Source organism: Salminus brasiliensis, chromosome 25 (genome assembly GCF_030463535.1).
Source record: "Salminus brasiliensis chromosome 25, fSalBra1.hap2, whole genome shotgun sequence".
NCBI lineage: Eukaryota > Metazoa > Chordata > Actinopteri > Characiformes > Bryconidae > Salminus > Salminus brasiliensis.
The window spans coordinates 25,579,717-25,591,916 of record NC_132902.1 but is presented as its reverse complement, the minus strand read 5'-3'; the positions used below and the strand labels follow the sequence as shown (position 1 = coordinate 25,591,916).

Sequence of the window (12,200 nt, the reverse complement as noted above, 5' to 3'; positions counted from 1 at the left end):
AACTGCTGGACTTTACAATGATCCACCATCTCCTTTGAGAACTCACTGGTCACTCCTTCTACAGAAGCTCGAAGCCTTGGTGTAGTCATGGATGATCAGTTATCGTCTCAAGTCATGTTGCAGTTCTGACTTGGTCAAGTTCAGATTCCTCCTGTACAACATCCGGAGAATTCGACCTTATCCAGAATGCAGCGGCACGGGTCGTCTTCAACGTTCATACATTCAGCCATTTTACTCCACTGCTGCGTTCTCTCTTCACTGTACCTTTCTGTAACCTTGACTCTGGCCTACAAAGCCAAGACTGGACCAGTCAGCCCCTCCGTACTTGATGGCGATGGTCAAAAGCTGATCTTCAGCGAGAGCCCTTCCAGCTTCAAATACGACTCGGCTCGACCCACCATCCTTTAAGATCCACGGAAGACGAGCGTCCAACGCTCGCTGTCCTCAAACCCAGAATGAAGACCCTCCTCTTCTGAGAGGACTTGGGCAAATAGCGGAGTGGTCTCCATGTTGACTTGTGTTAAATGTAAATGTAAATGTAAATGTACTCGAGGGAAACATCTGCTTACCTTCACCCTCAGAGCACTGCTTGCAGGGTGTAATCGAGGAGTCCTAGCTACTGGGTGTGAATTGGGAATGACTAAAAGTAGAGAGAATATTGGAAACAAGTGTGTGAAAAAAGTGTATGTTGTAACCTCTGGCTCCTGCAGATGGTGCTGCACAAGGATGTTAAGGAGGCTATAAATACCTGCAGGGTGTGTGATGGGACTCAGACATTGAGAATAGTGCAGTGCAGTGCAGTGAGGGTCTCATTGGATGTGTGGAAATGGGTCACAAAGCAGATACAGGTAATGATTGGCTAAAAGGAGGGATTGCATTTGGGTGTGGCCAAAGACTGTAGTGTGAAGGATGGAGCTGAATCTGCAGGTGTATGAAAGCGATCTGGGTCTACCAGCAGTGGCAGAAATCCCAGCCTACAGGACATTCTCTTTTATATGATTTTATTTATAAATTAAATTCATAATTAAAAATAATATAATTATAATTATAAATGTATGATAATAATAAATGTATAATTAAAAATAAATAATTATAATTATGATTATCATTATGATTATGCTAGCTAGCACGTCCTTGAATTTTTGGGTGGGAGAACTAACGAATAGTGTTGTACCTAATAAACTGGCTAGATGCATCTTTTTCCCCTTATAATATCTCTGTAGTTTTGAGATCTTTAGTTCAACAACTTTTTTTAAGTTAAGTTTTAAGGTTTTTATGAAGCGTCCCTTTAAAAAAAGCAGAAATCCTAACTAGTGCAGTTTTGTCACCTCTTTGAGCACGCGACCTCTAAAAAAGTGTTAAGTGAACAGCACTGCTGGCTGTGAGATTCACACTCTGCTGCAACTTTGTGGTGGACTGCATTCTCTAACTCGCCATTAGAATGGCTGGCTGTGTGATTGGTGCCGGAAACCAAAACCAAACCAACACAAAACCTATTTTAATGCCGATTGCAGTCTCAGAATTATTCAACCCCATCATCACAAGCATCTGTAACACTTACTAGATCATCTTTTAGCTGTTATGACCTGCTGCAGTGCTGTAAAACCTACCAAGTGGTATTAAATGGAACTAATAAGTGTAATCCCTCTGAAAGCTCCCGCACAGAAAGTTAGTACACCAGTTGGTTATGAAAACACTGCCTATTGCTGAAGACATTGCTTTTTCATAGCCTTACAGGAGGCTGCATTCATTTACCAGGTCCATCGGTTGTCTTTTCTAGACTTAGAGCAGTGTTACAGTGGTGCTGTGGATCAGCTGCTCAACATTACTCTGTTATCTGGTCTGTAAAAGCTGTGCTTTCAGAAAATCAAACCATTTCAGAAACAGCTTCTACCCCCAAGCAATTAGGCTACTGAACAGGCAATAGCACAGTGTACCGGTCCACAGTCCACACCACATACAAACACATCCTGCACCCTGCAGTTACTACTAGAGCTCCTTTTTTTTTATCAAACATGTACATTTAAACTGCTTTAAACCAGTACAGTATTGTAAATAGAGAGTGTGTACAGTGTGTGTAAGTGTGTGTATATGTAAGGTGTATTCAGTATTTCTATTTTGTAAACATGTTTCTTTTAGTACCATGAGGAACGATTCACCTTTTATTTAGTTATTGAAGTGAAGTTATTCACTCACCTTTACACCCGTGTAATGGGATATGACAATAAATGTGATTTGATTGATTTGATATTTACAGAATAAAGATGAAAAGCACTGACAAAAAGAGGACAGACTGCACTGATGTGTGAGAACAGCACTTTGTGGTCTGTGGTTGAGGAGGAACTAGCAGGCCAGACCATACAGCTTGACTGAGTTTAAAGCATTAAGCAGTTTTTTTTTCACATCACACTTTTCCCCACGTCTCACAGCAAGATGATTCTTCCTCTCCTACTAGCTTTTCTCCAGGTGAGGAAACGTCTAAAAATGAATTTCAGAGCTGTGTCAGACTTGTATATATAATATACATAGATATATTTATTTTACAGATCTTTTTCATTTCTTTTCAGATCTGGATCATTGTTGCTGATCTGTCACCATTCCAGGACCACAAGGGTCTCGGCGCTAAAGATTCGACACAGCAACTTGCTGGTATGCAGTTTTTTAAAATTATTTTATTGTAGTATGTTTGTTATTATACCTCCTGATACTGTGAAAAGTAAACAATCCTGAGGATTCTTCAGTTTACTGTGGAGGAATCTTCAAGAAAAAGGTTCCTAAAAGCACCTTAAGAGGTTCCTCCACAAGAACCTCCAAAAGAGCTTATACTTTTAACAGTGGATGTTTTTTTATTATGTTTGTTTAAATAGGAGTTAAAATAAAAATATTCCCCCCTAAATCATAAAAATTTAGTAAATTGCTCAAAACAAAGCAGATATTAATATTGGAAGCAACATCTATATGTGTATATTCTTGCATGTTGTTGTAAATATAAATGAATCTAGCTTGTGTCCTGTGTTTGAAACAACCCAGCTGGTCTAGTCCTGCAGTTTCCAGATTCTTCAGCAGGATTGAAGAGGAGAAAGAGAGAGTGGGTGATTCCACCAATCTCATTCTCAGAAAATGACAGAGGCCCTTACCCCAAGGAGATGGTGCAGGTATGTGTAGATGATCTCTAATTTAAACTGAAAGCGGTCTGTCAGCCAAACATTGAACTGTGTGGGTTGGATTGCGTCCATGCTATTTGAAGCGAGAATTTACGAAGGTAGTCGGTAGAAGGTCATGTGTGCTCTGTACATCCCCCTTCGTGTGCAGAAGCAAAGTCCCAATGCATTCACCGCAGTGTCTGGTGACTTTAATCACACCTCCTGTAATGTGGTGCTCACCTACAGCAGGGTTTGAACCTAGTCCGCTGTATTTGCAGGCCGGCGCGCTACTGTGTGAGCTACCACAATCACGTGACCAACAGCCCTTGATCTAAGAGCAGGCAAAACGGAAATGAGAAATAAAGCCACCCGGGACTCGAACCCCGGCCACCATGCACACCAAAGCGGCAGTTATGAAAGTGGCCAACAAATGAAATTTAAAAGGGGTGGTTTTAATAAACAATAAATCTAACATGAAAAAAGGCGGGAAACAAACAAAGGATGCCAGGGGAGAACGTTGGCTGTCTCTTTAAACTCGAGGAAAAAACGGAAACTATGGGCAAAAGGATCTCCCAAAAGCCCCTCTCTAACGCACACACACAGACAGAGGCAGACACTCTTGCCTTCCTCTGCTACACGAGTGTATGTGTGCTAACATGCACACACACTGCACAGACACAGGGAGACAGACTCGGGAGAAACACACAAAGGAGAGTGACACACACTCAGCCTTCAACTCGAGAATCTGTCTGGCACACGCACTCGACCAGAGTCAAAAGATCCAGCAGTGGGGCAACTGGATCTGTGTGCCTATATAGCCTACTGCCCAGGTGTAGTAAATTGGGCTCAATTACTTGCCCTAGAGCTACCCCTTACAGGACCCGCCCCGCCCCAAGGGGCGGCACCCAACGTCCCCAACACTGCTGCACGGTCCTGATGAAACACCCAGATGAGCTCGGGGGTCCAGAATGTGGCGGGAGGGCACCCAGGACCACTAGTTCACTAGGTACTGGAGCCCGCCCCAGACCCGACGAACATCCAGAAGGCACCTGACAGTGTAGGCTGGTGCACCATCAACTGTACGCAGGCCCGGCAGTTCGTCGGGACCCATGGAACACAAGATGGGCTTGATGCGGGACAAGTGGAAGGTGGGGTTAACATGCATCAAAGGGGGTCAAGGTGCTAGGCAACAGGATTGACTCTGCGAAGGATCTTGAATGGTCCGATATAGCGTGGTGCCAACTTGCGAGGAGCACCACGCAAGGGCAGATCGAGAGCCAAACCCATTGCCCAGGATGATAGTTCGGAGCTGGCCTTCGCCTCCTGTCCGCATAGAGCTTCTGAGCAGCTACTGCAGACATTAGGGACCTGCAGGCTTTCTGCCAGGTTCTCCGACAGCGCCTGACCATCTGTTCAGCCGACCGGACCCCAGTTCCTGTCTCCTGTCCCGGGAACATGGGCGGAGCGTACCCATATTGACACTCAAAGGGTGACATTCCCAGGGACGAGTGCCAGAGGGTGTTATGCGCGTACTTTGCCCAAATCAGTTGGTCAGACCAGGTAGAAAGTGAGGAGGAGGCCAGACAGCAGAGGATACGCTTCAGGTCTTGATTGACCCTCTCTGTCTGGCCATTAAACTGGGGGTGGAAGCCAGATGTGAGGCTGGCCTCTGCCCCAACAGTCGACAAAATGCACCCCAGAACTGGCTGGTGAATTGTCAGATTTGTCACAATGTCAGAGGGGAGTCTGTGAACCCGAACCACCTGGTTGAGTACTAGATCCGCTGTCTCCTTAGCTGACAGCAGCTTTGGGAGAGCCACAAAGCAGCCAGCCTTGGAGAACCTGTCCACAATGACTAGAATCACAGTGTTGCCATGTGACCGGGGCAATCCCGTGATAAAGTCAAGGGACAGGTGGGACCAAGGACGTGTGGAAACAGCCAGTGTGAGTAGCTGACCAGTGCGCCTGGTTCTGGGGTCTTTACATTGTGAACACACCAAACAGGAAGCTACGTGAGCATGCACATCTCCCTCCATATGGGGCCACCAGAATTGCCGCTGCAGAAGCTTGAGCGTGTGTGAGTGAAGAACAATCCCCACCTGGCCTGGTGTGGATTAAGACATTTGTTCTACTGGATGTAGGCCAAATTCTTGTGGTCCGTCCAGACCAGAAATGGATGTTTTGCTCCCTCAAGCCAGTGTCTCTACTCCTCTAGTGCAAACTTGACTGCCAGTAATTCACGGTCACCCACATCATAATTCTGTTCAGCAGGGGTGAGACTGCCCCCACACCTACCTCAGAGGTGTCCACCTCTACGATGAATGGAAGTTCTGGGTCAGGCAACTGGAGAACTGGGGCCATAGTCAACAGGCCTTAGGGTGTTGAACGCTTCCTGGGATTTCGAGGACCAGACGAATTTTCTCGAAGTCTTCCTCTTCAAACCAGTCAAAGGGGCTGCCATGGTGCCAAAGTTCCTAACAAACCGTCGGAAGAAGTTGGCAAAACCCAGGAAGCGCTGGACTAGGTGTACAGAGGTTGGCCTGGGCAAGTTTTTCACAGCCTTGATCTTGTCCGGGTCCATGAGCAGGGTGTTGTGGGACACTACAAAACCCAAAAAGGAGATTGTCCGTGCATGGAACTGCGATTTCTCCAGTTTGATGTACCGCTGGAAGACGGCAGGCGCGTTCATAAAACCAAATGGCATGACGTGATTCTTGTAGTGCCCAGACAGGGTGATGAATGCTCATCACCCTCTTTGACCCCAACCAAGTTATAGGCACTGCACAGATCCAGCTTGGTGAAGATGGAAGCCTGCTGCAGTGCCTCAAAGGTTGAGGTCATGAGGGGTATTGGGTAGCAGTCCTTAATTGTTTTTTTTTTGAGGCCTCTGTAATCAATACAGGGTCTCAACCCCCCATCCTTCTTTCCCACAAAGAAGAAGCCGGCACCAGCTGGGGAAGTGGATGGAACCCTAAGGCCAGGGCATCCTGGACATAGTCCTCCATTGCCTGCCGTTTTGGTGCTGACAATGAGAACAGCCTACCCTTGGGGGGGTAGTGCCAGGAAGAAGGTCAATGGCGATGTCAAAGGGCCTGTGGGGGGCAGCAATTGGGCCTGCCATTTTAGTTGTCAGGAGCTGAGAAAGAATCTGCTGCAGGGCCTGCTCATGCCTCCCTACAGAGAATGACACCCACTCAGCCTTCAACTCGAGAATCTGACTGGCACACACACTTGACCAGAGTCAAAAGATCCAGCAGTGGGGCAACTGGATATGTGTGCTTATATAGTCTACTGCCCAGGTGTAGTAAATTGGGCTCAATTACTGCCTGGCGTGACTCGGGGCCTCCCCCTGGTGGCAGGAGGAGGCCTTGCCCTAGAGCTACCCCTTACACCTCCCTTTTATCCAGTCTGCCTACATTCGCTTAATTTGTGAAATGTATGACCAGAGGAAACAAAACACTGGACTTACTGTATGCTCATGTTAAAGAAGCTTACAGCTCCACAGCTCTCCCTCCACTGGGACGACAATTTTGTACTCCTCACTACACAATACAAGCCCCTGGTCCAAAGACAGCCAGCATCCACAAGAACATTGAGGAAATGGTCATCTGGAGCTGTGGCATCACTGCAAGGCTATTTTGGCCCACTCCTCATGAGCAAACTGCTCCAGTTGTCTCAGGTTTGAAGGGTGCCTATTCCAGACGGCATGTTTTAGCTCCTACCAAAGATAGGATTTAGGTCAGGCTTCATAGAAGGCCACTACAGAATAGTCCAATGTTTTACTCTCAGCCATTCTTGGGTGTTTTTAGCTGTGTATTTTGGGTCATCCTGTTGCAAGACCCATGACCTGCAACTGAGACCAAGCTTTCTGACACTGGGCAGCACATTTCTCTTTAGAATCCCTTGATAGTCTTGAACAATGGTGTCCTCCCTGGTCATCTCCCATGAAGTCCACTTTGGCTCAAACAACAATGGATGGTGCGATCTGACACTGATGTTCCTTGAGCTTGAAGTTCACCTTTAATCTCTGTAGACGTTTTTCTGGGCTCTTTTTTGTTATCCATCTATTTGACTTGTCATTGATTTTCCTCTTGTGGCCATGTCCAGAGAGGGTGGCTACAGTCCCATGAATCTTACATTTCTGAATAATATGTGCAACTGTAGTCAAATGAACATCAAGCTGCTTGGAGATGGTCGTATAACCTTTACCTTTAACATGCTTGTCTATAATCTCCTGAGACTCTTTCTTCTAGTCCATGTTGAGTGTGGTTCACACCATGTCACCAAACAGCACAGTGACTACCTGTAGCCCTATATATAATCCCACTGACTGATTAGTGGATGCACCTTGATTTAACATGTCCCTTTGGTCACATTATTTTCAGGGGTACCTCATTTTTCTCCAGGCCAGTTTAATGAGTTTACTTTTTAATATAATTCTGTTGAAGCATGGGTCAAAATCAATGTCAGATTTTCATTTGTTCATTTTCATACAATTTGTATATATGAAAATGTATGTATGTATGGGCTTTCTTGGCTATGGAGCTGGTGTTGAGAGACCACGTGAGGTTCTCTGTGATGTCGACGCCAAAGAATTTCATGCCCTGGACGATTTCCACAACAGAGGCATTGATGTTCAGGGGAGCGTGGTCACCTCACACTCGTCTGAAGTCAACAACCATCTTTTTAATTTTGTCAACATTCAGAGACAAGTTGTTGGATCTGCACCAGTCTGTTAGCCGCTACATAAGCTGCTCTTGTACATACTTCAGATATCCAAATCGGCCCTGCTTACAATCATTTATTGTTTGTTGTTAATAGCTCTTCTGTAGTTTTTTGTTGTATTTTTCTACTTCTGTATGTGTGTTCCTGTGTGCAATATGTATAGTACTGTGACACTGCAATATCCTTTGGGATCAATAAAGTGCTATCTTGAGTTCTATTTTATAATCATTTCTCTCCTCTGTGTTCAGATCAAGTCCAGTCATGCTAGGGAAACTAAGATGGTGTACAGCATCACTGGTGAAGGAGCAGACCAGCCTCCAGTGGGACTTTTTGCCATAAATAGAAACACTGGTAGGCTCTTTGTTAGAAAGCCTCTAGACAGAGAGGCCAAAGATAAATATGTGGTAAGAGACTCAGGTTCTCCTCGCTGAAGCTCTACACTAGAAATCCCTCCAAACCTTCATTTAACAGCTCTGTATTCTTCTGCTGGTTCCAGCTTCAAGTTCATGCTATTTCAGCTGATGGTGAGGTTAGAGAAGCTCCTATGGAGGTTATCGTCAACGTGATCGACCAGAACGATAATAAGCCTGTCTTCACCAAAAACCCTTTCCTTGGCAGTGTTCCAGAAGCTGCAGGTCCTAGTAAGTATACAGAGTGTGACACAAATCTGGTGTTTGTGTGTAAATATATTTACTACCTACCGTCATACTGATGATGATGATGATGATGATGCTTCACTGTGGGCTCCTTATCTCATCCATTACATTTCTCTTTGTGTGAAGATTTTGAGTTCATGACGGTCACAGCCACTGATGCAGATGATCCTAGCTCTGCCAATGCTGATATCAGATACTCCATCATCAGTCAGAATCCACAACAGCCAAATCCAAGCCTGTTTGACATTAACCCGGTCACTGGAGGGATTCGAGTGAAGTCTGGTGGTCTGGACAGAGAGGTGAGAGCAGAAATCAGGGTTCTGAGTGTTGGGTTGGGCTGGAATGAGGTAATGAAGCAGTTTCAGTCATGAACATCATCTCTTTCAGAATTATCCTGAGTACACCTTGCTGATTCAAGCTGCAGATTTGGAGGGTTACGGCCTCGTAACCACTGGAACAGCTGTGATTACTGTAACGGACAGCAACGACAATGCACCCCAGTTTGAAAAGGCCTCGGTAAGTTCTCCTGCTTACAGATACATTAATTGTCAGCAGGGCTTCATTGAACAGTTACTTAGTTATGGATTAATTGACTGTCTGTAATAATCCTGAGATCTGCTTCAGGAAATCAGTCCATTCCAGAAGCTCAAATCCAGTCCGGTCGTTTCTGTAAATGAAAGCTGCTACCTGTTGTGTTAGTAATGTAAGTACTGTGTCTTTCAGTACAGTGTATCAGTCCCGGAAAATAAAGTAGGAGCTGTGGTGGTGAAGCTGCCAGTGACTTTTGGAGATGAACCTCTGTCTCCTGCCTGGTCGGCCAAGTTCAGGATTGTTGGTGTAAACAATGGAGGATTTTTTAACATTAGCACAGGACCCAACAAACAGGAGGGCATTATCACTACTGTTAAGGTACTTCAGTCTCTGATCAGTTCACTGATGTTAAGTTCAGATGTATCATGGATGTTTGTAGGGAAGGGTGTGAGTTGTGTTCATGGTCTTTGTACTTTGTCTTTTCAGCCATTAGACTTCGAGCTGAACAACAAGTACACTCTGCTGGTGGCCGCTGAGAACGATTTACCGTTTATCAATCCCCTCACCACGTCCACTGCCATGGTCATTGTGAATGTTCAGGATGTGAACGAGGCTCCAGTGTTTGACCCAGTGGAGAAGATCATTTCTAAACCTGAAGATCTGGCGGTTGAAACTGAGCTAACCGTTTACACCGCCACTGATCCAGACACAGCAAAGACTCAGACAGTGATGTAAGAATTTAGGCATCTGGATTTTTTCCTTGCCGTCCATACTTTACCTTCATGGGGACACTGATAGTACTGTATGATTCTGGGTTGCAGATATGGTGTAGGCGCTGATCCTGCTGACTGGCTGAGAGTTGATAAAGAGACTGGACTGATCAGAGTGAGGAGCCCCATGGACAGAGAGTCTCCTTTCGTGAAAGATGGCAAATACAAAGTTCTGATCTTAGCTGTGGATGATGGTAACTCATTTACCCTGTGCTCTATTATGTGTCATTCTGCATTATACATATAAAATGAGCCGATCCTAAATGTCCTGATGTACAAATGACAAACTTTGACCTTTTAACAGATCCAGTTCCAGCTACCGGTACAGGAACCCTGGTGATCAATATGGAAAACGTGACCGATAATGCTCCTGTAATTGAAAAGAGAGAGATCAGAGTGTGCAATAAGGAGTCTACTCCAGTTCTGCTATCTGTGACGGATGGTCCTGGATTTGCTGCACCGTACTCTGTGCAACTCCAGGAAGACAGCAGGAGAGACTGGACCGCCAGGATGGACGAGACCAGTAGGTTTTTTTTACTGTTTTTAGGGAATACTGTTTTCTCTGATTGGACTTTAGTGTTTGTGAACTTCTGTAAACTTTTCTCCTTCCTGCAGAAACTGGAATTATACTCACACTCATTACTGCACTGAAACCGGGAGAGTACAACGTTGTTCTGCGGGTGTATGATACCAGCAAACACTTCCAGGACAACACCGTCCAAGCATCTGTACGTGACTGCACAGGAGTACCAATAATGGTTCATTATTTTTGTCTGAAGATTTAAACTAGTGCACGAGGGTTAGTTTATATCTTAGTTGAGTTTAATGGAATATACTGCAGAATTTACTGTCATATATTTACAGTTTCAGAAATCTTCTCTGTCTTGCAACTTAGTTCTGTAGAACCTGTGTATTACTTATCTTATTACCTGCAGGACTGTCCCAGACTGTGACTGATGATCATTTACTCTGACTGAAAGTTACTCTTTTGCTCCTGATAGTTATAATGTTTATTAAACAAAGCAGTTGTCTTTTTCCAATGTTCTTATTCTCTCTGAAACCACATTTTAATTTTCCATCCTTTTCATTGTCAAGGCCAAGTATTTGATAAGTATTATACACTTATTGTAAATATATTTTAGAAAAATGTTGCAAATCAAAAGTTTTTTATTTTAGTTATAGTTTGAAGTGTGTCTTTTCCAGACAGCATGTTTTAGCTCCTTCCAAAGATGCTCAATAGGATTTAGGTCTGGGCTCATGGAAGGCCAATTAATATTCCAATGTTTTCCTCTTAGCCATTCTTGGGTGTTTTTTGCCGTGTGTTTTGGGTCATCATCCTGTTGCAAGACCCATGACCTGTGACTGAGACAAAGCTTTCTGACACTGGGCAGCACATTTTTCTCTAGAATCCCTTGATAGTCTTGAGATTTCATTGTACCCTGCACAGATTCAAGACACCCTGTGCCAGATGCAGCAAAGCAGCCCCAGAACATAACAGAGCCTCCTCCATGTTTTACAGTAGGGACAGTGTTCTGTTCTTCATTTTTCCATCTGTAAACATAGAACGATGTGCCTTGGCAAAAAGTTCCATGATTGTTTATCTGTCCATAGGACATTCCCCCAGAAGCTTTGGGGCTTGTCAATGTGTAATTTGGAAAGTTCAAGTCAAGTTCAAGTATGATTTGTTTTCAACAATGGTGTCCTCCTTGGTTGTCTCCCATGCAGTCCACTTTGGCTCAAACAACGACGGATGGTGCGATCTGACACTGATGGTTCTTGAGCTTGAAGTTCACCTTTAATCTCTTTAGAAGTTTTTCTGGGCTCTTTTGTTACCATTCGCATTATCCATCTCTTTAACTTGTCATCAATTTTCCTCCTGTGACCACATCCAGGGAGGTTGGCTACAGTCCCATGGATCTTAAAGTTCTGAATAATATGTGCTACTGTAGTCACAGGAACATCAAGCTGTTCGGAGATGGTCTTATAACCTTTACCTTTAACATGCTTGTCTATAATTTTCTTTCTAATCTCCTGAGACAACTCTTTCCTTCGCTTCCTCTGGTCCATGTTGAGTGTAGTACACACCATGTCACCAAACAGCACAGTGACTACCTATAGCCCTATATATAGACCCACTGACTGATTACAAGATTGTATACACCTGGGATGCTAATTATTGGACGCACCTTGATTTAACATTTCCCACACAGATGTGTCACTGACGTTCTAGGGTCACAACAATGATTTCTGATTTCTTCTGGAAAGCTGATCATCAACTGGTCAGTAATGGCCAGGTTAAATGGTGTTTCTCATGGTCTCTTACTCCCAGGTTAGAAGGCTTTGCAGAAGCGAGTTGTTGCTGGTCCCCATGGCAT

At 44.6% G+C, this 12,200-nt stretch overlaps 1 protein-coding gene across 1 annotated transcript in view; it reads left to right on the top strand.

Annotated features, from left to right (window-relative positions):
• Positions 1-2,433: 2,433 nt before the first annotated feature.
• The window catches only part of LOC140548039 (uncharacterized), a 28,547-nt gene continuing 18,780 nt past the window's right edge, over positions 2,434-12,200 (top strand). Inside the window, exons 1-7 of the mRNA XM_072671390.1 lie at positions 2,434-2,466; positions 2,568-2,649; positions 3,031-3,155; positions 8,117-8,272; positions 8,365-8,509; positions 8,651-8,823; positions 8,912-9,024. Of these exons, the coding sequence (XP_072527491.1) occupies positions 2,434-2,466; positions 2,568-2,649; positions 3,031-3,155; positions 8,117-8,272; positions 8,365-8,509; positions 8,651-8,823; positions 8,912-9,024 (827 nt within the window). The remainder of the gene's footprint in view (positions 2,467-2,567; positions 2,650-3,030; positions 3,156-8,116; positions 8,273-8,364; positions 8,510-8,650; positions 8,824-8,911; positions 9,025-12,200) is intronic.